Here is a 27,629-nt window from a genome sequence, read left to right on the forward strand (position 1 = left end):
TGTGAAGGGAGTTAATGGAGTGCTCACCTAAGTAGGGGGAATGCACCAGCTTGCAGCTTTACTACAGGTACATGTGAGTGTGTGTGAGGACTAAGCCATCACATAGATGGCTCTACATACAACCTACAGAAGGTTTGTCTATGCAGGAAAAAACAGCCTTTGAGTAGAAAATACTTAGAGAACAAGGAGGAATGTGTTGCTGTTAATTCTTTTGAGACAAAGCTCTGTTCTGTTCCTGCAGGTCACCAGAAAGATCATTCGGAGATACGTTTCTCCAGAGGGCACAGAAAAAGAGGAAGTGGTGATGCAAGGAGCACCCCAAAATCCCATCACCATGGAAGAAGGAGATGGCTATTCCAAAGTTGTAAAAAGGGTTGTGCTGAAGACTGAGAGTGAACAGAGAGAGGTGAGACCTCTTTCCCTTGCAGGGGCACAAAGCAGCAGCACACCAGCAGTGTACTCAGTCACTGCCTCTGACTCGTGCCTACATCATGCAGGTCTGAGTGACACTGCAGACTGGTTTCTTGCTGCACTTTTCACCCTGCCAGCACGAAGCTGCTCAGCAGAATCAACTCCCCAGGGCTGTTCCTGCTGGCTGAACTGACACATATCTCACAGTGTCAGGGAGTAAAATGTACACTCACTGTTTTCACAAAGGCACAAAGAAAAGGAGGCACTTGCTATGTTCTTGTTCTCTGTGGCAACAATTAAGAAAGAATGGCAGAGTAACCAAAAAGCTGTATTAGTAACCACTAGGTTAACTCATACCCAGGTAACTTGGAAATGGCCTCCAGCTGAGGTAGGGGAAGTTTAGGTTAAATGTTAGAAGCAATTTCTTCACTGAGAGGGTAATGAAACACTGGCAAAGGTTGCCCAGGGAGGTGGTTGAATCACCACCCCTGGAGGTGCTCAGAAGCTGTGTAGATGTGGTGCTGAGGGTACATGGCTTAAGCACTGGAAATAGGTTTATGGTTAGTAGTTAGGTTGTAGTTGGACTCGATGGTCTTAAAGGTGTTTTCCAACCAGAACAATCTGTGGTTCTGTAACTTCTGCTTTCTAACCTTGCAGGTGACCCTTTCTGAACCTGCAGCATTGCCCAGTGCCTCCAAATTCCAGTCAGAACCAGTGGAAGGCCGGAAGGTCAGCAAAGTGATAAAGACCACTGTAGTGCAAGGAGAGAGGATGGAGAAACACCTGGGGGACTCTAGCCTAGCTACTGATCTTCCGTCAGCCAAAGAGGACTTTGAAGAGGTAAAAAATGCCTTTTAAATATAAATATTAAAACAAGTGTCACAACATACCTGGGGACAAATTCCATTCTGCTGAAAGGTTTGTTGGTGGAGCATTGGACTCAACTACTGAGTGTAAATCTTTGCTGTTATACTCCACCAGGCTATAAAAGGATTGGAGGATGAGTGTGTGTATGGGGGAAGTTACCATTACAGAATGAGCTGTGAAGCATTTTAAGATTCTAAAAAAAAACCCCACAGAAGCTTTAAGTTGTTATAAATCCTAACTCTGGTTACTGTTAAGACATTTATGTCTTACACAGTGTGGGGGTGATTTTAGGAACTGATACAGTTAAGTCTGCTCTCTGGGGAAACAGATGTATTTGTCCTTGAAAGGAAGAGCCACCCAACTAATTGGCACCTTGCTTCAGTACAATTGTCAGTAAAGTGAAATTCCTATTCAAGAAACTTAAACCAGTCTGTACACAGAATCACAGAATGGTTTGGGTTGGAAAGGACCTTAAAGCTCATCCAATCCCAACCCCCTGCATGGGCAGGGACACCTCCCACCAGCCCAGGTTGCTCCAAGCCCCATCCAACCTGGACTTGGACACTGCCAGGGATGGGGCAGCCACAGCTTCTCTGGGAAATCTGGGCCAGGGGCTCAGCACCCTCAAATTAAAGAATTCTTAATGTCCAACCTAAATCTCCCCTCTTCAAGTCTGAAACCATTGTCCCTTGTCCTCTCACTCCACCCCTGTGTCCAAAGCCCCCTCCCCCAGCTTTCTTATAGCCCCTTCAGATATTGGAAGGTTGCTCTGAGCTCACCTGGGAGCCTCCTCCTGGCTGAACAACCTCAGTCCTTCAGCCTGGCTTCCCAGGGAGGTGCTCAGCCTTCTGAGCATTTCAGTGGCTCTGCTCTGGACACACTCATTTGAGGAACATTTGAAAGGATGCCAATGGCAGGCAGATGCTTCTCTTGGCTAGTCCTCATTTTCTCAGAATTCAGGTTAATATAAAGTCTTAAGGTATGAATAGCAATTGCCTTCTGTCCCAGGTTCTTAGTTTTTGTTTTAATTTGAAGTTTATGTTTTAATTTGAGGCTTTGAGCTATACTGGTAACCAAGTGACAGTCCAGCTCCCCACTTTAGTAGAGAATGAAATCATGAAAGAGGATGGATCAGTTATTAAAAGGTTTGGCTTGGCATGTCAGTGAACTGTTGCTAGAAAAGCATTAACAAACTCACAATGAAGGAGTGGATTTGTGTCTGAAGTGAAAGAAGTGAAGTGTGTCTGAAGTCAGCAGCATCTACACCTGTATTTGCAAAAGTACTAAAGATTGCTACTAACATTGTGGTACAGGTACTGGGGAAAACAGAGAAGGTACTGATGCTGTGTGAGGGCTGCTCAGCAGCAGCCAGGGCTCTGGTCTGTTGGCAAGGCTGGTTCTGACCCAAATGGAACACAGTGCACCACAGGAGGAAAGTTCACCTCATCCTAACTAGGGCCAGACCAAAGGGGTATGGCTGCCCCTGGCCTGGCTGATTTCACAGAAAGCCATAGAAGAGTAACAGTTAACATTAATTAAGGTTATTTTTTTTTCTCATACCAGTTGACTCTGTGATGATTTGATAACTTGAACTCTTCAAAGTGCTCCATCCAAGGGACCTTTTAGCCATTCAGGTTGTAAGAAGTGTCAGCTGCCTGATAAAAATGAAGTTATTCCTGGCTGAGCACACAGGCATTTTCAGGTGTGCTCAGCTTCCCATGGTCCTCTCTCAAGAACACTGACCAAAAAGATCAGGATGGGGCTGAGTGAGGGTTAATGTCCTGGCTCAGCAGGATAGTTCCAGTGAAGTAAGAGAGCAATTAACAGAACAGTTTAGGACACTGGATTACCACTAATGTCATTTCACAGTAGTAAGACCTGTTCAGAAGCAAGCATGCAAGAATTAACCAGCCTAAATTACTGTTGTACAACACAACTCTGTGCAATGCTCTGACTTAAATTCAGCAAACTGTGTGTCTTGTGTGGATTTCAAGAGATGTTGCATGTCTGTGTGTTACAGCATGTTTTTGTTGGGCATCTAAAACTGTACACTTAATCAGCATCCAGAAGATTAATTGCTTTTAGTTTACCTGGTGAAAGCAGCTAATGCTGTGCTGCTGTGTATTGCATTCAGATTGCAGAATGATATCAGAGCTCTCTGCCAGCCACAGATCTCATTTTCATTGAAAAAGCCTTAAAACTGCAGCTTGTAAGAAGCATTTTTTTAAAGCCTTAGAATCATAGAATCATAGAATTGGCTGGGTTGGAAGGGACCTCAGAGCTCATCAAGTCCAACCCTTGATCCACTCCCGCTGCAGTTCCCAGCCCATGGCACTGAGTGCCACATCCAGGCTCTTTTGAAATAGCTCCAGGGATGGAGAATCCACCCCTTCCCTGGGCAGCCCATCCCAATGTCTGATCACCCTCTCCATAAAGAAATTCTAATATCCAACCTAATGTCCAACCTTCAGGAACTCGTGGGCTTTTAAAGAGTTTTCTGATTTGTTTTATTTTAGGACAACACTAAATAAAGCCAGCACGCAGAAGAGGACTGTGATGAAGGATCGGTACGGAAAACACGTTCACATAGAAGAGCTGGAAGGCACACCAGAAGCACTACCACCAGATGACCTCCAACATGACCTCCAGCAGCTTCTTAGACACTTCTGCAAAGAGGACTGGAAACAGGAGGCGAAGTGAGAAGCTGCCACCCCTCAGCACCACCACATCCCCATCCATCTCGTATGCAGCATTCATCTCCTCTAGGTGTGGACGTTATTACCTACATAATGATCACTGGAAGACACTGCCATTTCTATTTGTGCAGATGCAGTGAATTAATTTCTTACCACTACCACCACCCCCTTCATCCCCACCCCCCATTTGATTTCGGGTTTTGGGGTTTTTGGTTCTTTTTTTAACCCTGTTAAGCTAATTTGTGACCAAAGATAGCGTCCTTCATTCAGGATGATTTATCCACCCAATTGTTGTCTTTGTGCTCTACTGGGAATCTGTCAGCATCGCCACTTCTTGCTGCTCCTTTGCTTCTGCACCAGCTTCATGAACCCACGTTTGTCAAGCCCAAACTTCATCGACAGACCTCTTCTTCAAGTGACTGTTGTACAGGCACCATGCACAAGGGAGCTGACGTGCAAACTGTATATATAGCAAGAGTATGGGGACTTCCAGGAAACACGCTTGCCCGTGGCTAACAGTTTGCATCCTGGATTTCAAGGTCTGTTGACACTGCTGAACAGCAAATTCATAAAACAACCTGAACACAATCGACTGCAAATGCAGACAGACTGAGGAGGAAGCACTGCAGAGCTCCTGCACCTGTAAGACTTCCAGCTTAGGGATCTGTTATGGTTAAAGGCTCTAAGAGTCAGGCTCAAAACCTGGAAATGCAGCTGCTCTCACAAAAGTGAAACAGCTGACTCTGGCCATTAGCACTTCAAAAGACCTTTGGACAGCCACTTACAGATTGCCAGAAAAAAGGAAAAAAAAAAAAAAAAAAAAAAAAAAGGAAAAAAAAAAAGGAAAATTATAATTAAAAAAAAGAATACCCAATTAGGTACCCGACTTGCTAGCAGCTATATCTATGGCACATTTGCATACGATATTAAAACCTTTTAGATCTGGACATGTGGCAGGGTGTATTAAATAATTATAACTCCAGTAGTTTTCCTGTTTCCATCACTGCTTAGCAAACCACACTGTCTTATTGGTGGTACTTCCCGCTGGCCACTGCACTGTAGATAACTATGGGAGAAAAGACTTACCCCACTATCCCAGGAGAATAATTAATTCACCGTGTTTTCTCGAGATTGCCTCTTATCCGATACATGCATGTGGCATTTGAAGGTCAAAACCAACCCCTCCTCTAACCATGCCAGCTTGTCAGCCCTCTTAGCACTGAGCGAGCAGTTTTTATCTTCCAATCAAGTGTTTTTTAAAGAGAAAGTGCTCACAATCCTTGGAAGCCAGTTTCTGTTCATATTTTGTTATCTATCTATATATATAATATATATATATTTCTAAACCAACCCTCTGCAAACCATGATAGCATGTCTGCACTTTTATTTTCCAAAAAAGGGAACATAGAGATCTGACATTTTGGGTGTTCTATACCTTAATATTTAATGGAGGGAGGGCAGTAGTGTTTCAGCATATGTAGTGGACACCTACACACACAGGCACACTAACCGAGTGTTTTTAAACAGCTCTTTGATTTTTTTTTTTTTTAAATAGCATTATCAAGACCAGAGTAGAACAAATCCTCTCCTCTAGAACAAATACTTTTCCCCAGGCTTTTCTGGCCTTCTACAATTACCAGGTGGTTTGTTATTATTTTTTTTTAACTCACTCAGTGCTCAGAAGAAGGGCACATCCTCATTAAGGTAACGATGCCAAAAGCATGACAACATCTCCAGATGTTCTGGCTTCCTGCAGGTGAAGCAGCCCAGAGTGCCAGGCTGATAACTTTTTGTAGGCAGGATTAAAAAAAAACCAACCAATAACACAACAAGAAATAACCAAACAAAAGTGTTTTGGCAGCCAAACCGAATGAGACCCATGAGGAAACATTTCACCACACATCATGGCTTTCTTCTCATCAGAGACAGCACAGGATGATCTTCAAGGATGGGGCTCTAAAGAAATGCATTTCTGTTGTGTTCTTTGCGGTGCAGATGATGTTCTGTGTAACAACATAATGGTTATTCACCTCTTATTTTGATTTTTTTGCTGTGTTATCCAAGAACTTGAATACTGTGAGAAGAAGTGAATTTTAAGTTGACGACTCAGCATCTTGTTCCCATGGTGATAACACTAATTGAATATATCTATGAGGGCATGTATTAGTTAAAAATTAAAAAAAAAAAAAATACAACACTAACAATACATAGCTGCAATGTGTACAATGGCTGATTTAACTAAATAAAAATGTACAAGTGTTAAATGTAGAAATCGTGGCTCACTCTCTTTTACTGCCAGTGCAGCACAAAAAGGAACAGCACCCATTTGGGTACCTTAGCTCAATTTTCATTATAATTCCTCTGTACCCACCTCCCTCAGACATGCAGATATGTTTTGGGGGGGTTTTCTGGTTTTAATTCTGCTATTCATCACTGATTGATGTCAGCCCTTATACCAGTAAGATACAGATTTCTTTAAAATCAATCTTATGTCAACACAACTGCGTGGCTGGAGCTCTCAGAATAATAGGATTAAATTAATAAAAACAAAAACCCAACTAAACTGAGAAGGAAACACCCCCAGATGGCCAGGAGACCAGTTTGGTCTTGGCTCCAGACAAGACGACGAGGACAAGGGAGAAGTCATACAAAAAGCTGAGCTAATCAGCAAGTCTGAGCAATTAGTAATAATAAACACCAAAATCCCAACCCTTAGCAGAAAAGACTTCATATTACTTTACTACCCCCAGGTCTGCATGCAAAGTGTAAAACCTGGCTGATCCTTTCACAGGCCAGAGGGGACTGTTCAAGAGCCACGAGAATGTAACGAATCCATGGGGCTTAACAGAAAATTAAAAAAACCACACCAAAACCCCCACAAAGTTTTGAAGTCAAATACTTCAGTAGTACAAGAAACTCCCCACCCCTCGTTCCAGATTCTAGAACTTCAAGTCCAAGGCATTTTCTTTCCCTACAGACACACACAGGCAGAACTCTTCCCAGAGGCAGGCACGGCACCAGCCAGGCAAAACATCTCAATAAGGATACTGGAGCACTGAGGGAATATTTACATTTATTTGTCCAAGCAGCATTGCCATCCCTTCCTTCCTTAGCCATGGCTGCCCCCTTGCATCACCAGTATGGGGGAAACAGCCCCAAAGTCCCACCTGGGCCATCAGGAATCCCAAAGGCCCTTTGGGCCCTGTCAGACCCACACATGGAGCAATTACCGCACTTTTGGCAAACACAGAAACTGCCTTTCCACACAGCATGCCCTGGGGTTTTGGGGGGAGAAGACATAATGGCACAGTGGGGTGGGGGTTGCTGAAGGAACCTTGCTTTCTGTACCCCAGAAAGCAAGAAAAGAAAGGGAAAAAAACCCCAAACCAACTCCACAGCTGCACTGCTGGGGCTGGTGGTCCTTCCATAGGAAAAGACCTTTAAGATCAAGTCCAACTGTCCTACCTGCAACCCCCTAACCACAAAACCATCTACTGTAGCACCTCAGCTACCCCTCTTTTGAACACCTCCGGGCATGGTGCCTCCTCCACCACCTCCCTAGGCAGCCTGTGACAATGTTTCAGCATTCTTTGAAGAAATTTTTTTTTTTTTTCCTAAAATCCAACCTGAACCTCCCCTGGCGGAGCTTGACCCCCATCTCCTCTTGTCCTATCACTGGGAACAGTGGAGAAGATAATTCCTTTCTCAGGGATAAGCAGGACAGCCTGGAGAAGAAGAAATGAGACAGCACCATGAGGCACGATTCCCCTTTAGTTTTATCCTGTACAAACACTCACATGCTCTCACAGCTGCTACCCCCACCCCCCCCAGGGACTCCCTCAAACACATCTTGTTTGTCTCCACAGCCACAAAACCTGCCCTGCTGCTCTTGAATTTCCTGGGATGTTTTCTGTGGTTTTTGGGGTTGTTTGGTGAGGTATTTTTTGCTATAAATGGGAAGGGTGGTGAAAGAAATCCCATTTCAGAGGGATTTGTGTGTACCCTGTGCAGATCACACCACTCTCTTGTGCTGCCCCAGGTGAAGGGATTGCTCAGAATTAATCCAGGGATGTTCCAAGCCTGGGCACCCAGCAGAGCAGGTGATGGAGCCTTTGGAAAAATTAGCCATCCACCACAACATAACTCCATGACTCTGTGAGTCCCTACTGCTTTTTTCTTTGGGAACTTTGTGCTTGTTTCTTTGTTTTTCAGGCACTGGGGGGTAGTTTTGCTGCTTCTTTGGCTTTTCCCCTACCACTGGCTGCCAATGAGGTGGGGCAGGTGGCTCTGCTCCCCATTTCTCTTCTCTTGCACTTCTATTTTTTCCATTTTTATTATTTTAATGCTCTTTTAGACTTTTTTTTTCTCTCATTTTTTTTCTCTTTTTAAAAAGTTTTTCCACTTTTTTCTCCTTTTCCTTTTATCCCTCATATGTTTTATCACTTTTTTTTCTCTTTTATTAATCTGGGTTTTATTTCTGGCGTTGGGTTAGGATTTTTTTTAATTATTTTTTCCCACTTTTTTTTCTTTTTCCCCCCTCTCTGCCTCCCAGCCACTCCCACAGGTGTGGCCCCTCCCTGGCTAATGACAAATGACCCGCACCTGGGGTGGGGTTGTTGGGCAAATTGTGCTCCCACTCCCAGCTGGAGTTTCCTAAGAGGCATTTTAAGAGCTGATTACCATTCCTCCTCCCTCTCGGGCAGATTCATGCATTTCTGGGACCGTGAGCCCAAACGTGAGCACCCCCAAACCCAAGGTGGGGTGAAGCTTTTCCTTTGGGGGGCTCTGGGGCTTCCTGTGTGTGGGGGTCCACCCGCAGCACCGGGTTTGAGCCCCCCAGGCCTGGCCGCCGGTTCCCGCCACTATCCGGAGCGCGGCTCCTGCTGCCGGGAGGCGAGCGGCGAGGCCGGGCTGAGGTAAAACCAGACCCGGTTGCAGTCCTTGGGCCCGGGACCCGCCTGGGGAGGGGCAAACACGAACCAGGACCGCCTCGCCGGCACCACGCGCCCGCAAGGCCCGGTACCGACCCAACCCCAACCCGAGCTCACCTCCCCGGGCTCCGCACAGCCTCACAAGATGCCTCCGAGCCGTTTCAGCGCCGCAGCTCCTCATCCCGAGAGCTGGATCCCGCCGGTACCGGTACCAGTAACGGTTCCACCCGCTCTCGGTGCCGCCGCCGCTCTGAGGCGCTGTGAGGCAGCGCGTGCTCAGGGCGGGGCCCCGCTCAGGTGCGCGTGATGAAGGACACAGCGCGCGGGGCGGGGCCCGGCTCAGGTGCGCGCGGGTGCGATCCGAACCGAACCGAACCGATTTGGGCCCCGTCGGCTGCTCCTCGTTCCTTTCTGGTACCGGGGGCGGCACCGGCCGGACCGGGGCCCCAAGTGGGGCCCGGGAAAGGCAGCGCGGAGTGGAACCCGGTCCCGGCCGAACCCCGAGTCGAGGCCGTGAAACCGGTGCTGAGGCTGAGCAGAGACCGCGGTACCGGGGGGCTCAATGAAGCCCCGAGGGCCCGAACCGGCACCCCCGTCCTCACAGGGGTACCTTGGGGCAGCTCCTAAGCACCACCCGAGGCTCCCGGTCCCATTTGGACACCCCGCACGGGCCCGGGGAAGGGGTTCGGGCGTCCTAAAGCCTTTGGCTCAGTACTGCAGACCCAGCTGGGTACTGGGGGGGTGCAGGAGATAGGCTCAGGGGGGTGAAGCACTGTTCTGTCCCCCAACACCCTCTGTGAGTCCTTCCCTATTAGTACAATGGCCATAAAAATAATTCGATTTTAAAAATAGGTAATTGGTTAGTAATTATTTAGTATTAAATTATGATATCCAGATTGTGCCAGGGACTGGTTTAAACCTGTCCCCCACACAGGTAACTGTAAACTGGAGGGCAGAAATCGGGACCAACTTGTGCCAACCCGGTGCTCCAAGCTCCCCCAACTTCCAGCTTTGTCCCACTGCTTATCCAGCACTTCCAGTTTGGAGGAGCTGAAGCTTCCCAATTTATTTACAACGTGGCAAAAGTCTCTTTTCAGTGCTGAAAGGCAAGCAGGGTCTTTTGCTTTCTAATTTCCCATTCTGCAGTTACACAGCTTTTGACTACAAAACTTTTAAAAAAACATTTATAAAAAGGATTTTTAGATACAGAATATAAAAATTTATATATAAAATATTGCTTTTTATATAATGTTACAGTATCAACATTATTACTGTAACCCAGGTCTGCTGCACTGAGCAGGGGCTGCCAAGAGCTGGAGGAAAAGGTATCTCAGAGCTGACCCACCAGCTCCCACAGCTTGTCCCCCCCAGGAGGTCACAGCAAACCTCCCACCCCCCAGTCCCCAGGAGACACAGGACAAGGAGACCCCAGGCACACTCTGGGTCAGGTTTGTCATCAAACTTTACTTGGTGAGACTGCAGAGTTGACACCCCATCCCTGCCAACCCCTCCCCCACAGCCAACACTGCCCCAAAATGCACCCCCACCCCCCCAAATCCCCAAATACTGAGCACCAGGTTTGTAGTTTGGTTTTCTGTCAGGTTTTGCCTTGTTTTCAGAAGCACCCCAAGGCAGCTTGCCTTATTAAAACAAGATGTTGCTTCTCTTGCTTTATTCCCCAGCGAGGTAAGGAGCAGACCCCCCAGGCTGGGCTGCTCTGGGTGACACAGAGCCACCCCTCTGCACTGAGGGGGACAATGTCCCTGGGATGTCCAGCCGTGGTCCTGTCCCTCCTCTCTGCACCACCTGGGGAGGTGCTGGGCTCCCCAGGGATCATGGTGAAGGAATGGGTGGAGAACTGCATCTTCTGCCTGGCCTGGCTCCCACAGAGGCAGAGGTGAGCTACAGCCACTCCTCCTCACAAGAGTATAAAAATATCAGCATAACTTTTCTCAGCTTTTCCTTTTCAGATTTTTTGATTTTTTGTTTTTTTTTTTAAACGCTACAATTTATAAAAAGCTCTTTACCAAACCAAACGAAGCTCCATTATTAAACCTCTGTCCCTTCGTGCAGATTGCTGTGGACTTTGACTTCCAAGTTCACCTGCTTCACCTTCCTGCCCTTCCCCTCGCCGGCGCTCCCCGTTTCCCTCAAAATATTCACGTTCCTCACGGTGCAGTACCTGCTGTCCAGCCCCTTCCCCACACCCCTGGGCAGCTCCACCTTGGTGTTGAGGGGATGCTCCTCTGGGGGGGCTCTGGCAGCCTCTTGCTTCCTCCTCAGCTTTCCACACTTCCTGGCCAGGAGGCAAACACCCAAAAGCACCAGGAGCAGGAGGGTGACGGCCGCCACCGCGCTCCCCAGGGAGGCTCCAGCTTGAGCTAAGGAGGCTGCCAGGGCGGCTTCCTCCCTCTCCAGGATCAGGGACTTCATGTTGGTGCCATTCTTGACCTGGTCACCCTCGTTGTCATAGATCAAGGAGTCATCCAGCATCAGCCTCCCCTCGCTGTCCACCAAGTCCCTGCGGCCGCGCTTCCAGCGCTGAGCCAGGGATCGCTGCACCCGGGGCCCTGCCATGCTCTCGGGGCCGATCACGTAGATGACTTGAAGGTACCACTGGTGTCCAGCTTCCACCTGCAAGGTGGAAAAAGATTCCCACAGGAAATTTTAAGCTATGGCTTTTAGAGCCAGTGGGGTTTGTTTTTTGTAAGAGAAGAACTGGTGGCATTTTTTTTTTTTAAGTCCGGTTTCTTGACTCGTGCAAATAATAAAAAAATAAAAGCTCAGCTTGGTCTTGTCTATCTTTGTCAATAATTAATTCAGGAATTAATAATATTATTATACAACATTAAAACATAGTATGTTTTTAAAGACCTGCTTTTCTGAGCACTCTGACCAAAAAAACCCCACCTTAGTCACTAGAATAAATTCCTCGTCTCCATTTTCTGCGCTGGATTTTGCTTCTTAACTGGCTCCACTGTTATTTTATTATACAATCAAGGCACTATCAGGACCAGAGTCCACAATTCATCAAGTATTTGGGAAATTCTGGGCAGAAAGGTGAGTTTTGGGCCACCAAAACTCTTGGTAGGTACCTTGTAGAGAGCATCCACCTTGAGAGTGAATCCGTCGACTCCGGGCATGCTGCTCACGGAGTGGAAATCCGACAGCTCGGAAGCAAAGTGGGCATCAAAAGGCACATCATGGAAATATTTATCTGTCACTTCTGGCTGGTTCCGGTCCTGGAAATCAGAGAGGTGTTAGGAGGAGGAGTGCATGCTGTCATTTTTGTTTAGACTAAGAAAAACTCGTGGGTAAAGACTGCAAAAAACCTGATCTTGCCTTCACGGTTTGCACCTGCCTGCCCAAATAAAGCTCCACATTTCACTTCTCCTCCCTTTAACCCCCACACAATACTCAACAATAGTTTTGTAGAAAGCAGAACAACTTACCAAGAGGAGGAATCGGTGTTTTAGGTGCTTGTTGGGTTGGATACAACCATACTGGGGCCCCTCATTGTAGACAGTGCCCGTTGGGTCAAAGAAAGGCACGTAGCCATCCCGGCCTGTACACAGGTAGACTTTTTCCAGCTGCAGTTTGTAAGCAATATTCAGGTTTTGTTCAGGGTTCCAGAGCACACGGCCGTAGAGGATTTGCCCTGAGGAGGTTGGGAATTCAAACAGTTGGGTTAAATCTTTCATTTCAACTCAAGAAGAGACAAATGCACCCAACAGTGCACAGCCCTGAGTCTGGAAGGGGTTGGATTTTTGTGGGTGAAGATGACAGCAGCACAGTCTTGTCACACTGCTACAGGGCTGCAACATGCTCCAAATGCCACTTATGGCTGCAAAAGAGGCAAACCCAAACCTGGGTTTTACCTTTTCTCTTTGCAGAGGAATTAAAAGTTGTGAAGGCAGAAGCCTCAGGTACCAGCAGAAGAGGAAAGGAAAAAGAAAACAAACCTTACCCTTTGAAAAAGCCCCTTTGTAATCCATCTCTGCCAGGGACATTTCGGATTTGGTGGGGTCCATCAGAAACACCTTCTCATTGTTACAGAGCTGGAACTCTGTGTTGAGGGAGTAGACAACAGGCACGGGGCGGTTGGTCTGCTGGAAGGCAATTGGGATCAAAAATCTAAAGTTGGGAGAGAAAAAAAAAAAAAAGGAGGTTTAATCTGGACAGATCTGAAGTTACCAACCGGTGACCTACATGGTCTGCTTCACCTTTCTTCCCTCCAGCTTTACTATTTGTAAGTCCAGCAGACCATATAATGGTGGTTTTCAACCCAAGGCTGCCCCTCAGTTTCCCAGTAAGGGTGCAGGGCTCTGCCTCACCATTTGGAGCCTCTCCCCAACAGGTCTGATTTGGTTTCCCACCACACGCCAAAGGGAAGGTTCCTCCCCACACTCCTTTCCCCTTCCTACTACTGCTGTAGCAAGCCATGCGCCTGCTGGGACCCCCCCAACAACCCAAATGGGCTAAAATAGCTAAATATGAGCTAAAGAGCAATAAATAACATCCAGATCAATCCAGCTGCAGTGATGAGAGGGACTCCTCACCTCTCAGGAGCGTGGGCTGTGCAGGGCAGGGGTTTGTCTCCAGGCTCTATCCAAGGCTGTGTGGGCTGCACAGTACAGGGGATTAAGAAGATGGTGTACTCTCCAGAGTAGTCCTTCCTAAGAACAGACAGGAGACACCCTGGTCACCAAACAACACTCCAGGCTGTTCACCCAGTGTAGGAATAAAGGCAGCATGTATTGATAGCACAGAACAATTGATGGAGACAGGCTGGTTATCACTCAAACCATGGAGTGAACCTAGCCCCGGGCATGCTGGATAAGCACGGGACTTTCTGCAGATGCAGACCCCCTTGCTTACAAGTATGCTAGATAAGCACGGGACTTTCTACAGACTCCCTTGCTTGCAAGATCTCCTGAAAAACAGATGAGTGGTGTAAAACAGAGGTTGTTATCTCCCTACTATGTAACTAATCGCGTAGTAACATGCTAACTGTAACTAATCAATCAGGTAATTCCATGTGTTATGCGAGATAAGAATAAGGTATATAACTGTGTGTAAGAGTACGAATAAACGGAGTTAGTTTGCATCAAACTGTTTCCCCGTCCTTCGTGCGGCAAATGGTGACCCCGACGTGATGCTGGACGTGACGCCGGGGAACTCGACGTAACGCCGGGTAGAAGTTGCTGAAAGAAGCATCCGGCCGCAGTCTCCGATAACGTTGGATAGGCTGAAAGGAAGCCTGGAAGTGGGTGGCCACCCCATTTTGCACCTCCTCGCGATTGGCAGGTGAGATCGGAGAAACGTTGATATGGGTAGTCAGAGTTCCCATGAAGAAAAGGACGTTTATAAACTTATGAGAGAACTGTTGCTTAAGCAACAGAAAGAAATCTCGGATCATGAACTTAAGCTCATGTTAAAATGGGTTCGTGATAAATTCCCAGATGTTACTGCTGTTACTATCTTTAAATCTGAACTGTGGGATAAAGCAGGGGTCCGTTTATGGGACCTGAGCACGCGAGGGGATCAGGAAGCGATCAAACTCCTTTTTTCCTGGCGAACAGTATTTGAAGGGGTTAAAGCGCGGGAATCGGGACGAGCAGACACTCCTGCCGCTTCTGCAGTTCCCAGCGCCCCTCCGCTACCAGAGGGAAGAGCGCAGAAAGACGCCCCCCCTGTCAGAACTGTAGCCAAAGTAACCAGCCCGGATTTGCCGAACGACGATCCGTTCGAGTCCGATCTTTTCGATCCGGGGGGAGAGCCAGATCTGTTTCCTGATGATCACGATCCATACGCGATGCCACGCGGCAAGGTGCTTTCGGATCTACAGGCTGCCCGCAAATCTACTGGACACATGCGATCTCAAAGGACAGACCATTGAAACAATGTAAACTTACAAACGGGTGTCAACAAGTTGTGTTAACAGGTCTTATTGACACAGGCGCCGATGTTACCGTAATCTCCCAAGCTAAGTGGCCGAGCCAGTGGAAATTAATTCGCACTGCACAGCCATTAGCAGGAATAGGGGGAATTGGTAACAGTTATCAGAGTGAAGATATTATTCAAATCATTGGTCCAGAGAGCAGGGTAGCTAGTATTAGACCTTTTGTATTGCCAGTGCCATTGAATCTGTGGGGAAGGGATGTTTTGTCACAATGGGGATTACATTTGGAAACGGGTTTTTAACAAGGGTCACTGTAGAGGGGCGTGAAATCCCACAATTAACCTGGAAAACACAGGATCCAGTGTGGGTGAACCAGTGGCTCTTATCAGAAGAAAAACTTAACGCCCTAGAACAATTGCTACAAATTCAATTAAAAAAGGGACATATAGTCCCAACTTTCAGTCCGTGGAATACTCCTATTTTTGTAATTAAGAAAAAATCAGGTGGTTGGAGATTATTGCATGATTTACGAAAAGTTAATGATGTTATGGAGCCAATGGGAGCGTTACAACCAGGTCTCCCCTCACCAACAATGATCCCGCGGGAATGGAATTTGATTGTTATTGATTTAAAAGATTGCTTTTTTGATATTCCTTTACATCCTGATGATGCACCTAAATTTGCCTTTTCTGTGCCTAGCATTAACATGGGAGCACCTCTCAAACGCTACCATTGGACGGTTTTACCTCAGGGCATGAAAAATAGCCCCACAATTTGCCAGTGGTATGTGGCCAAAATATTGGCCCCAGTACGTCTTGAATTTCCAACTGTAATATTGTATCATTATATGGATGACCTGTTAATTGCTGCTGCCGCTGAGGGTGAGTTACAAAAAGCAATAGAATCTGTGTTAACTGCCATCGATCAGGCAGGTTTGAAAGTTTCACCAGAAAAAATTCAAAAACAGGCCCCCTGGAATTATCTAGGGTGGAAAATTACTAATCATTCCATAATTCCGCAAATGCTATCGATTAATACTCAGATAGCCACACGGCACGATGCTCAAAAACTTTTGGGATCTATTAATTGGTTGCGACCCCTTTTGGGTATTTCAAATTCTGAATTGGCTCCTTTATTTGATCTTCTTAAAGGAGACGCAGATTTACTGGCTCCTAGACACTTAACACCCTCTGCGGAATCAGCATTACAAAGAGTTTGCAGAGCCATCGAACAGAGGCAAGCTTCTCGGTGGGACCCTAATTTATTCTTTCAATTAATAATTTTAGAGGATGGTGTAAAATATTGTGGCATGATTTTTCAGTGGGACACCACGCTTACAGATCCATTGTTGATTCTAGAGTGGATTTTCCTGCCCAATCAATCCTCTAAAACTATTTTACAGCGGCCAGAGATGTTTTCTCAAATCATTATGAAAGCCAGAGAGCGACTGTTAACTCTTTCCAGCAAATCTTTCTCTACAATTTATATGCCTGTTACTGAATTGTATCTTTCTTTTCTCCTACAGAATTCACTTCCTTTTCAGATTGCCGTACAGGACTTCACGGGACAATTTTCAAATCATTTTCCTCCGCATAAACTCTTTCGCTTGTCCTTTTCTCTTGCAGAAGTTCCAAAGAGAAGTGAAGTTCCTTTACAAGCAATTACTGTGTTTACAGATGGTTCAGGTGCCTCTCATAAAGCTGTAGTTGTATGGAGAGACCCTGAAACCAAGGATTGGCAATCTGATATCACCTTCCACCCAGGTTCTCCTCAGCTTGTTGAATTAGCAGCTGTGACTAGAGCTTTTTCTCTTTTCAATAACCAACCTTTTAATATTATTACAGACTCGGCTTATGTAGCAGGTATTGTTCTCCGAGCAGAAGCTTCAGTGCTCAGAGAAATTTCCAACTTGCAACTGTATAATCTGCTCAGAGCACTGACTGATCTTATCAACAAACGGCAACACGCCTTCTTTATTATGCATATCAGGTCTCTCAGGTTTTAATGTTTCTCTGTTTGCTGACTTTTCAACTGGATCTTGCGAAGCAAGCCCTTCACTTGGAAATTGTTCAGCAGAACTGATTTTGGGGCTGACAAAGTCACTCCCCTGGGATCCACAAGAATTAAATCTATTGGGGTCCCAGGCAGTCGGCAATGTATCAGGAAACTGGACACCTACTTGTATAGTCTTTGGTCCTAAGTATGCTGCTAGACCATACCCTGATACCTGGCCGGACATCAGTCCTACGTCTGGAGATTATAGACTGGGATCAGGATATTGTGGGTACAATGGGTCTAAGCCAATGCCGGTGATAGGGACTACACATAACCCAAAAGCTAACATTAAACTTATTTGGGTTAGAAAAACTGCTAAGGCTTTGCCCCCCACAGTGTTTCTGATCTGCGGTGATAGGGCCTGGCAAGGCATTCCACATAATGCAGTAGGTGGACCTTGCTATCTAGGCTCATTAACCCTTTTTGCTCCTCGCTATGCTGAATTAAGGCAGATAGTTAACCCTATATATCATGCTCGTAATGCAAGAAGTCTAGGCCTCACACCACAGTGTGATGATAATGTTAAGCTTTTAAATGTAGCTGCTAGAACTGCTTTAGCTCTTTTTATTCCTGGTGCTGCCGCAGGAAACGCGCTTACTAACCTCGCTAGATTAGCATGTTGGGCTGAAAAGCAAGCAAATATTACTACTGAAATTTTAGATAATCTTTTAGTGGATCAAAATAGTTTGCGACACACTTTATTGCAAAATCGTGCTGCTATAGATTTTTTATTGTTAGCCCAGGGTCATGGCTGTCAGGAGTTTGAAGGCATGTGCTGTATGAATCTCTCTGATCATAGTGACAGCATCCACGCAAGCATCATGCAGTTGAAGCGTCACACACAGAAGATTCAGCAACAAATAAACCCTCTCGGCGATGCTTTCACAACCTGGCTTCATGATATGGGACTTACAGGATGGCTTTTATCTTTTGTTAAAATTCTTTGTTATACTGGGTTTGTAATTCTGATTTTGCTTTTGTTATTGCCTTGTCTTTTTCAATGTATCCAGCGAATATTTGATAGAACTGTTTCTAAAATTTTTCTTGTGCAACAGAAGGGGGGAGATGTAGGAATAAAGGCAGCATGTATTGATAGCACAGAACAATTGATGGAGACAGGCTGGTTATCACTCAAACCATGGAGTGAACCTAGCCCCGGGCATGCTGGATAAGCACGGGACTTTCTGCAGACTCCCTTGCTTGCAAGATCTCCTGAAAAACAGATGAGTGGTGTAAAACAGAGGTTGTTATCTCCCTACTATGTAACTAATCGCGTAGTAACATGCTAACTGTAACTAATCAATCAGGTAATTCCATGTGTTATGCGAGATAAGAATAAGGTATATAACTGTGTGTAAGAGTACGAATAAACGGAGTTAGTTTGCATCAAACTGTTTCCCCGTCCTTCGTGCGGCAACCCAGCTGATGCTTTTGCCCCAAATCCACCAGTTTCTCATTAGCATCAATCAGGAGGCAGGAGCCAGGGGATAGTAGGACCCCCCTCCCCTTGCCCTCCAGCAGTCGCAGGAGGGACAAATGTGACCCTGGTGGTGTTTCATGTGACCCTGCCTGCAAGAGCAGACTGTAGGAATAAAGTCACAGACATATTTAATAATAAAAGACATATTTTAATAATAAATAATAATAATTAAAGACAATTTAATAATAAAAGTGAGCTGGGTTTTCCAAGATCTTAACACAGCTGCCTCCCCCAAAGCAGCACTATTGATCGACTGACCACGTTGTGGACATGAAATCCTGCTTTTAACTGGAATACATCATCACCTCTGGTGTCTACCTACCCATTGGTTTAACTGCTAAAAAAGGCATTTATGAGGAGATTTCCCACCCTACTTAGAGAGTCAGCAGAGGAGAGTTTGCAGCACTAGCAGCAGCTCCCTTCCCTCAAACCAGGCTGGCTCCTGACCACTCCATGGTTTTGAAACTGCCCCAGTGCTTACCTGTTATAGGAGCTGGTTGCTCTCCAGAGCTGGTAAGGAGAGTCAAAAGTCTGAGCACTCCACAGAAGCTGCAGGTCAAATTCAATCCCTCCCAGGTGGTCTGGGGTCATCAAAAAAGACTTGACATCTGGCAGGCTGTGGTGCTCCATCACGAAAAGCCCTGGGGTGAGGACAAGGAAGTGACAGATCAGGCAGAGGATGGGGTGAGGAGACTCCATGCTGCATAGCTCAGCACAGAGGGACTCCTCATGGGAAGAGGGACTTGTTCTGCTACCTGTGTTGGCAGAACAGATCCTCTGGTCAGGACTGAAGCTCTCACCTCTGAACTTGGCCTGAGTTTTGAACTCAATGACCAGCCGGCCATCCTCACGGATGTAGATCCTGATGATCTGCAGCCGGGCTGAGAGAACACTCTCTGTCTGAATCCCTGCAGGGAGCAGCAAGGACAGAAGTCACTGGGGAGGCCACACAGGTCCCCAGGTGGGCCCCAGGTGTATTTGAGAGAGCTCCTGGGAGCCATGGTTTAATTGGGATCATCCTTCAGTGAGGCAGCAATCGATGGATCTCTTCCATTATCCACCTGTGCCACCTAAGACTCACTCAAGCATCAAGGAGGTAAAAATACTGAGCTCCCCACTATGATTTGCCTGGGAATGTAGCTTATTTTGTGTAAGAAGTTGAAGATCATAGTTTTTGGGTACTCACGGCCTTAATTCTTGAGTGTGCCTTCAGGAGCAAAGCTCTGTGAGTCCCTCCTCTACCTCCTCTCCCCTCTCTCCTCTTATTGTCACCTCCAGCACAATAAAATCCAAGGGGAAGCACTTGCCTGTCCCTCATAGCCCCCTGAGCAGCAGCAGCAGTGGAACAATGGCACAGGTTGAGGCCTTATCCCTGGAGATGTTCAAGGTGAGGCTTGAGGAGGCTCTGAGCAACCTGATCTGGGTGAGGGTGTCCCTGATACTGCAGGGGTTGGACTGGGTGACCTGGAGAGGTCCCTTCCAACCCAAATTTTTCTCTGATTCTATGTTGGGTATTGGATGTAACAACCAGCAGAAGACAGAAATTATTTAGGGCCCTGATGACAAGGGAGGTCTTTTCCTGCAGCTGAGGGGCTTAGGGACAATGTTCCCATCAATAGGGAGAGGCTGGGGGGCAGCAAGTCCCCTCATTGAGCTACACAAATGCAGCCTACAAGCCCTTTACTTCAGGAAGTGCCACCCCTGCTCAGGGCTGTGGTGGCAGCACAGAAACTAAACCCCCAACAAAAAAAAGATTTTAAAAAAATCCCCAAGAACAACCTTGTTCTCCTGTACCCCTTTGAATGGCTCAGACCTACCTGTCCTCCAGAGAACAGTATCATAGAAAAAGGAGAATTCCATCTCTGTGTGGTGCTCAAGGGAAGCCCAACCTCTGGGTGCTGTCACGTAGATATAGGACACGTAGAGTGGGACGTGGACTGTCAGGAAGGACTGAGCAGAGTCCCTGACCTGCCAATAAAACCCAAACAAGGTGGTTATGCACCTTCCAAAGAAAAGAACCTGGCACAAGACCCACCACGCTCATGGCATTTACCTTCTGCCCTGCAAAAAGAACCTCCCACAGAAGACTGATTTTTAGTTGGGGACCATGGATGTCCTAAACACAGGGGGGACAAGGTGGGCATGAAGTTTTCCTAAAGCACAATAATGTCACTGCTCCATGAAGACTGAGTGCTACTGGCAAACAGCAGCTGATTTGCATAAAAAGCTACTGCTGAACAGCCATTTGAAAAATAATAATGGACTGTGGGGGAAAAGCAGTCAAGCACAGAGTGGTTACATGCTCCTCACATACTACAAAACCTGTGCAATTAACTAAGAGATGACTGCTTGAGGGGTTTTTTTCCTTTTACATGTAAGTAATCAAGACAAAGCTGCATTTTAAACCAGGCTAAGTGCTAAAGTGTCATGGTACAAAAGCAGCTGTGGCCACAACTTCAACTCAAACCCCCTCAGTTTCCAATGCCATGAATTAAAAATAAAAATTTCTCCCTGCTGAGGCCTGGCCCTCTCTGCAGGACTGTACAAACACCATTTATTATCTGCAGAGCCCAGCTGCTCCACCTGACAGAGACATTCCAGACTGGTCAGTGCCAGTCTCCACGTAGCAAACCATGCAGCTGTTCAGCATAAGGAGCTTCTCTGGATTTGTGCAAATAATTGGAGCTCTAAAAGGAAAGCTAATGAAGTATTCCAGACTGGAAGGAATTAAAAGAGACTAAGCTGGCTGTAGCATTCAGACTGGGAATTTATTACAAGAGTCTGAGGCAGATGAGATAATGAGTGAGATGCACATGTGGGAGCCATCCAGGAGAGGGCAGTGAGGCACTTCTAGTAGTGAAAGCTGCTGTTTCCTAGAGGGACACTTCTGGCTGTGGGTCTGCCAGTCCATTAATTGAGAAACTGCTTTAAAATTCCCATGACCTTGCTCCATTGCAGAGTGTGAACTGCTCTGTTCTTGGCTCAAAGAACACAGGAAAAGAATAGAGCACAGGTGAGAATGTTTTTGTTTTCCAGTACATCCTCATATTGAAAAAAAGATATATTCCTGCTACTCTGAAGATTTTGAGAATAAAACCTATGTTACCCCAACCTAAATAAATAAATGCTTTTCACAAAACATAGAATGACAGAATGGTTTGGGTTGGAAGGGGCCTTTCAGGGTCAGCCAGTCCAACCCCTGCAGTATCAGGGACACCCTCACCCAGATCAGGTTGCTCAGAGCCTCCTCAAGCCTCACCTTGAACATCTCCAGGGATGAGGCCTCAACCCCCTCCCTGGGCAACCTGGGCCATGGTTCCACTGCCCTCATGGGAAAGAACTTTTTCCTAACATCTAATCAAAATCCACATGGTGACTCTTTTCGAGGCAAAAAGAGGGAAAAAAAGATGTTCCAGCTGTACAGAGCAGAGCAGCAAACACACCTAGAAACCACCCATGAACACACAGTGAAGTTTTGCCTAAGAACTGCGGAGGATTAGGTGGCAGAGTTCTGGCTGTGGCATCTCACCTGGAAGTCAGCAGTGACAGAGCCTCCACAGACATCAATTAATTCAGTCATGTCATAATAAGCATCGAAAGTCCAGATGCAGCTCTTCAGGTTGAGGTGTTTGTAGAGCTGGATGGTCTTGGGCTCTCTCACCACTGGGTCAAACTGGTAGGGGCGGTCGTAGCCAGGGCCGAGGGCGATGCTGTCATAGGTCACTTCATCCAGAAACCCTGCCTCTGGGGTGAAGAGACATCAGGACACTCATCATTCCAGGCTGGAAAGAGCTTGAGGCCATGGACTGAGGTCCCTTTGTCACCCTCAAATCATGTCAGTGGCTTTTATTTGATCAGGGGTTAATTTAGGGTTCCTTTGTTATCCTAGAGGGCCAAGTGAATATACACGGGGCTTCACAGGGCAAAAGGTTATAGGAATGGGGAAAGAATCCTAAAAACCAAAGGTGTGATTCTAGTCATTGAAGGCTGAAATGAAACTTGAAGAAATGCCAAACAGCTTGAGTATGAAATCACCAGAATGAACAGTATGTCTAAATGTCACAGTGAGGGACTTGGTTTAGTGGTGGATCTGATAGGGCTGGATTTAATGGTTGGACTTTATTACCTTGAAGGTCTTTTCTCACCTAAATAGTTTTGTGATCACAACAACCCCCTGCTCACCATGGAACCAACATGGGCCCCATTGCTCTGTGTAGCAGAGACACAAACTGCCTTTTTTTTTTTTTGCTCTGCCATTTATTTCAGCAGTTGCTTTGCCTTTATTGCTGCTTGCTGCCAAGTGGGAGACCTCAGGGATCCAGGCACAGCCATTCCCTCCCTGTGGACCCCTCTGTAACCCCATGGATATCACAAGACAGGTTTGAAAAGCAGAAAATCACCATCTGAACCTACAACAACCTCCTCAAACATCTTTTAAACATTCCCATGCCTGGCATCTCGTCTTCAATGGGGTGACTCTGCTGCTGTTAGTACAGGAATGTTAATTAGTACTTACAAAGAATCAAGATTGCCTGCAGGAAGATAAATCTGGATTGATTTATTGACTTCTTCCTACCCTCAAGTTCAGAAAGCAAAAGTTGGCTTTAAAACTTACCAGAGATGCCTCTGAGGTCTCTGATGGTGACCAGGTTTGAGCAGACATGCTGGTGTCTGTAGATGGACTCAGAGAGGAGGAAATGGAGATTGTGGAGGGGCAGGGTGGAGATGAGGGGCAGCATGCCATCCTGATGGGGGATCTGCACTGAGATGTGGATTCTGGAACAAACAGTGGATTAGACAGCTGAAAAAAAGCAGCCCTGGCAGATGGGGGAGCCTCATGTGGTACCCCCCCAAAGCAGCATCAGTGCCAGCCTGATACTTAGATTTGGTCAGATTTTCCTGCCTGCACAAATTCTTTTTGGTTGTCCCACCACCCCCAGTTCCCCAAGAAGGGCAGGTGTGAGGAGGAGGCTGTGAGCACCACCCTGAGCACTGTGCCAGAGGTCACACTGCATGGAAAGATGTGGCTTCAGACTCATGTTCTCCTCCTGCTGACCCAAGCCAGTCATGGAGCTCGGGGGGGGGGGGAGGCTGATGAAGGTCTGCACCCTCCCCTTCTCCAGGCTCATACCTGTTGGGGTGCTCCTTGTGCTTGACATCCAAGTATTTGAGGGTGGCAATGAATGACTGTGCCTGGAAACCTCGAGCTGTCCCTGCCACCACAGGAGTGTGACAGATGGCACTGTCTGTGCCAATGGTCACCACGTTGCTCCTCAGGGGGGTCCCCACGTGGCCAGCCCTGTCCACAGCCTTGGCCACGCAGCGCACGTGGAACCTCCTGCTGAAGTAAATGCTGTCCAGCACCTGCAGGGAACCAGGAGGGAGAAACCTGCACGTGAGGACAAGGCACCAGCACTGCAACATCTCACCCTGCAGCAAAATCTCTTTGTCTTGGTGTTCTGAGGCAGCACGGAGGCAAACACCAACTAGGAGCACATGTGGGACAATATCTCCTCGGCCACCTGGGCACATGATGGGTGTCTTGTCACCTCTGTGGCAGTAGATGCCTGAGTCTGTTGGGTGCTTTACAGCTTCTGAGCCCCTGAACTGAAGGAAGGGGAAAAGGGAGCTTGGGGCTGTTTAGATCTGCCAGGCCCCATTGGTCTCCTGCCACCAGGGAGTTACTGAAGTGTCCAAGTGCTCCCAGCTACTCCCACATCAACAGCAAAGTGGTGGTCGTAGCTTGGTGAAGAACAGTGCTAAAAACTTTCTGAAGCCAAAAGACAAAATAATAACCCCTAATGGAGCCCCTGCATGTCTCGGGCCAATTCCCAAACCTGAAGAGGTTTTAATCTCTGTGTACCTAAAGTCTGTGCTACCCTCTTAAGACATCTCAGACTTATGCAGGAGCAGGCACGGTCTGGAAACACACCTGGATGCCTGAGAAGAGCTGAGACATCACAGCTGGGAGCCCCTGGGAGAAGCCCCCAGAGGAAAACAGTAATTCTGTTCTGAGGTGAACAGCCCAGGGCCAGGGAGGTCTCAGGCCACACATACAGTGCAACAAAATGAGTGTCTGGAGGAAGAGTGGTTCATCCCTGGAGCTGCACTTCTCTGGGTACCTCACCACTTACCTTATGGTTGACACTGGTGAAGGGTGTGTTGTCAGTGATGGTTTCAAAAGGGGACCTGGCTCCATTCCCATCTGTGGGGGTTGCTACTTCCCAGCTGAACTGTATGGAGGACTGGTTGATGCCAGCCTCGCTGCAGCGTTCCTTCATCAGGGGGTACTTGGGGAAGTGAGGGTCACAGGGAGTGACACAGATGAGGGGGTAGCCTGGGGAAGGGGATTTCTTAGCACCCTCCTTGGTCACCTCTTCCACCCGATCGTAATCAGCCAGGGTGACAACCTGTGTGGATGCAAGAGGGCAGTGATCAGCTAGGGCTGAGGGGCTGTGGGGAAAGCCTTCCCGTGCACTCTGAGCCCCCTACATCACAGCAGCTCTTCATTTTATTCCAGGCTGGGGTTTTAAGTCTGTACTTGAAAGGTACTAAATAGGGAAGTTGTGGCTTCTCCCTCCCTGGCAGTGTCCAAGTCCAGGTTGGATGGGGCTTGGAGCAACCTGGGCTGGTGGGAGGTGTCCCTGCCCATGCAGGGGGTTGGGACTGGATGAGCTTTTAGGTCCCTTCCAACTTAAACCATTCCATGATTTTGTGATTAAATCCCATCCCACAGGTAACTCACCACAGGAGGTGCTGGGAGGATCAGGCTCCCTGCTGCCTCCTGATCCAAGATAGTCACTATTGCAGTGCTGGTATCTCCAAGAACAGCTTCCACTGGATCATCTGGACCCAGCACCAGAGAGAAGGACTCATGCCACTCCCTGTCTTCATTGGACATGATTTCCACCTTAAACATGGTGTGATTCACACCTGGGAGAGGAAAGACAAGATAAAACTGACCTGGTTGAGGGTGTCCCTGACACTGCAGGGGGTTGGGCTGGATGATCTTTGAGGTTCCTTCCAACACAAATCATTCTATGATCCTCAGGCATTTACAGTCTGCTCAGGGAAGAGCTCACCCACCTCCAGGTTTTGACTCCCCCCTTTTTGTTGCTTGTTGCCTGGGCAGCAGCTTGGAACTTTGCTTGTGGAGCACAAAGACGGTGATGAGCCCAAGATGAAGCCCCAGATGAAATTTGCCTCCCAAATTCTAAGGGGATATTATGCTTTCTTGCAAAGGTGAACAGTATGACCTGAGTTGTGTTGTAAACCTCATGCAGGAAGATGCTTTTCCCAAGTTTTTTTCCTGATTATTTCCCTTCCATGCTCCTTTCTGATAGACACAAACCCACCACTGGCTGTGCCACCACCTCTACCTTTCCCTCCAAGGCCCCTTTACCTGGGCTGAATTTGAGCATTCGACTCTTGGGGTAGTAATCCACTCCAGCCTGAGCTGAGCCATCGCGGGTGCTACAGCGGACTCTGGAGGTTCTGTTCTGATCCCCTCTCCGGACCACCTTGACGTTCACAACAGCCACACCCTCTGGGCCAGGTGGTTCCCTCACTTGGTACCCAGCTTCTTCAAACTCAATGGTGGGTGCTAAAGAAACAAGAGTGAAGAAGCAGCCCCAGGTTTGCAGCCCCAGCTGCCTCTTTGCATCTGAAGGGCAAAACTCAACAGGTGGATTGGGCCACGGGTGCAGCTGCAAGCTGGGTGTACCCTCACGTACCATCCTCATCATTGGTGACAGTTATGGTTGCCACATCCATCTTCCCAATTCTAGCTCCACTCCAATGGTTTCCAAGTGGGCTACCAAGAAAGACCTGGAACTGCTCTTCGGGTTCAAAGGCAGAGTCGTCACTGATGGAAACACTGCAGTTCTTCACCTAAAGGCAAGTAAGAAGGAGAAAAGAGCAAACAGCCAACAGTCCAGTGAAGCCATTTGGAGGCCACACTGTGCTTCACTATCTAGGGCTTCATGTCTGTCAGTCCTGGAGGAAACACTTCTATTTTTAAGCTGCTGCTTCAGTATGGACAAAACATAGCTCCATGATGAGAGAGTGCAGTGTTGATATCAACTTCCACAAGCCAAAAGCTCTCTGCTACAACAATCCTGAGTTCAACTGACATGGGAGAATTGTACTTCAGGTTTTAACCAGTGCAAAAAGTCCTACAAGAAAGCTGGAGTAGGACCTTTTGCAAAAGTGTTTAGTGAGTGGACAAGGGGCAGTGGTTTGAAACTTGCAGAGGGGAAATTCAGGTCGGACATCAGGAGGAAAACTTTTACTTTGAAGGTTGTGAGACACTGGCACAGGTTGCCCATGTAGGTTGTGGCTGTCCCCTCTCTGGAAAGGCTGAAGGCCAGGTTGGATGGGACTTGGAGCAACCTGGGCTGGTGGGAGGTGTCCCTGCCCATGCAGGGGGTTGGGACTGGATGAGCTTTAAGGTCCCTTCCAACCCAACCCATTCTATAATTCTTTATGATTCTATTGGGAAACAAACAGCCCCCTCCAAGTCATGTCCTCTTTCCAGGGCCAGAATAATCAGTGACTTTAAGCACCTATGACAGAAATTTGGCCAGCCTCTGCCAGCTCCTGCTGGCAATGCAGAGCCAAGGGGAAAACCTGTGCCTCTCCCATCAATGGTTCTTCACTCTCCCCATAACCCAGGTTCTCCTGCTCACCTTCTCCCCTTTCAAGAAAGTGATGCGAGACTCCTCTGCATTTCTTCTCTCTGCAAAGTCCAGCACAGACTCTGCTGTCTGGCTCTGGGTGTAGCACCTGACAGAGGACTCATAGCTCAGGTCCCCGGTGCGGAAGATGGGGATGTGCAGTGTCCCCTCCTTCTCCTTCACCGTGTAGGTACCCTTGGTGAACTGCATGCTTGGTACTGCAGCAGAAGAAAAAGAAGTCAAGCAAGGTCAAAGCTCCACAGAGAGAGAGGTGAGAGTTCTCTCACCCTGGGAGAACAGAAAGAACATCTCTCCTCATCACCCTGCAGTCACCTAACTCCAGCAGCTGATGTGACTTGGCCCTTCCCTATCATTTTGGTGCTGTTGCAGTGGAGAATGGGACAGGGCTGGTGGTACAGGGACAGTGTTGATGGGACAGGTCAGGAAGGGATTACCTGAGCATTGGTTTTCAATACATTATCCTGCTCTGGACACACACAGAACAAATGGCTTGCAGCAGAGACCTCAACCAAAGATATAAAGGGAGAAATGTTCACAGACCACTACAAAGTTTGATTATACTGTGTGTGCAAACACAAGAGATGTTGCAAC

The 27,629-nt window shown here is 47.4% G+C and overlaps 2 protein-coding genes and 1 long non-coding RNA gene across 52 annotated transcripts in view; 1 reads left to right on the forward strand and 2 right to left on the reverse strand.

The window, feature by feature from the left end:
* ANK2 (ankyrin 2) overlaps nt 1-6,246 on the forward strand; it is a 301,049-nt gene extending 294,803 nt beyond the window's left edge. For 28 of the 50 annotated variants that reach the window (XM_071744061.1, XM_071744113.1, XM_071744105.1 and 25 more), the window contains 4 exons: nt 242-406; nt 1,069-1,251; nt 2,332-2,423; nt 3,795-6,246. In XM_071744061.1, the coding sequence (XP_071600162.1) occupies nt 242-406; nt 1,069-1,251; nt 2,332-2,423; nt 3,795-3,978 (624 nt within the window). In that variant the 3' untranslated portion in view covers nt 3,979-6,246. The remainder of the gene's footprint in view (nt 1-241; nt 407-1,068; nt 1,252-2,331; nt 2,424-3,794) is intronic. The other 22 variants (XM_071744070.1, XM_071744078.1, XM_071744086.1 and 19 more) reach the window with 2 other exon arrangements.
* The window catches only part of LOC139796229 (uncharacterized), a 45,695-nt gene extending 36,504 nt beyond the window's left edge, over nt 1-9,191 (reverse strand). The window contains exons 1-2 of the long non-coding RNA XR_011725898.1: nt 9,023-9,191; nt 7,601-7,699 (exon numbers count right to left, since the gene is read on the reverse strand). This is a non-coding gene — a long non-coding RNA (uncharacterized lncRNA). The remainder of the gene's footprint in view (nt 1-7,600; nt 7,700-9,022) is intronic.
* A 1,278-nt stretch (nt 9,192-10,469) lies between these two features.
* Nucleotides 10,470-27,629, reverse strand: part of FRAS1 (Fraser extracellular matrix complex subunit 1) — a 160,385-nt gene continuing 143,225 nt past the window's right edge. The window contains exons 58-73 of the mRNA XM_071744117.1: nt 27,030-27,235; nt 26,076-26,232; nt 25,745-25,945; nt 25,088-25,275; nt 24,477-24,752; nt 23,474-23,706; nt 22,958-23,118; nt 21,872-22,086; nt 20,160-20,310; nt 19,143-19,250; nt 18,824-18,983; nt 13,465-13,581; nt 12,873-13,039; nt 12,358-12,563; nt 12,001-12,147; nt 10,470-11,539 (exon numbers count right to left, since the gene is read on the reverse strand). Coding sequence (XP_071600218.1) covers nt 10,955-11,539; nt 12,001-12,147; nt 12,358-12,563; nt 12,873-13,039; nt 13,465-13,581; nt 18,824-18,983; nt 19,143-19,250; nt 20,160-20,310; nt 21,872-22,086; nt 22,958-23,118; nt 23,474-23,706; nt 24,477-24,752; nt 25,088-25,275; nt 25,745-25,945; nt 26,076-26,232; nt 27,030-27,235 — 3,278 coding nt within the window. The 3' untranslated portion in view covers nt 10,470-10,954. The remainder of the gene's footprint in view (nt 11,540-12,000; nt 12,148-12,357; nt 12,564-12,872; nt 13,040-13,464; nt 13,582-18,823; nt 18,984-19,142; nt 19,251-20,159; nt 20,311-21,871; nt 22,087-22,957; nt 23,119-23,473; nt 23,707-24,476; nt 24,753-25,087; nt 25,276-25,744; nt 25,946-26,075; nt 26,233-27,029; nt 27,236-27,629) is intronic.

This window comes from Heliangelus exortis, chromosome 4 (genome assembly GCF_036169615.1).
Source record: "Heliangelus exortis chromosome 4, bHelExo1.hap1, whole genome shotgun sequence".
Lineage (NCBI taxonomy): Eukaryota > Metazoa > Chordata > Aves > Apodiformes > Trochilidae > Heliangelus > Heliangelus exortis.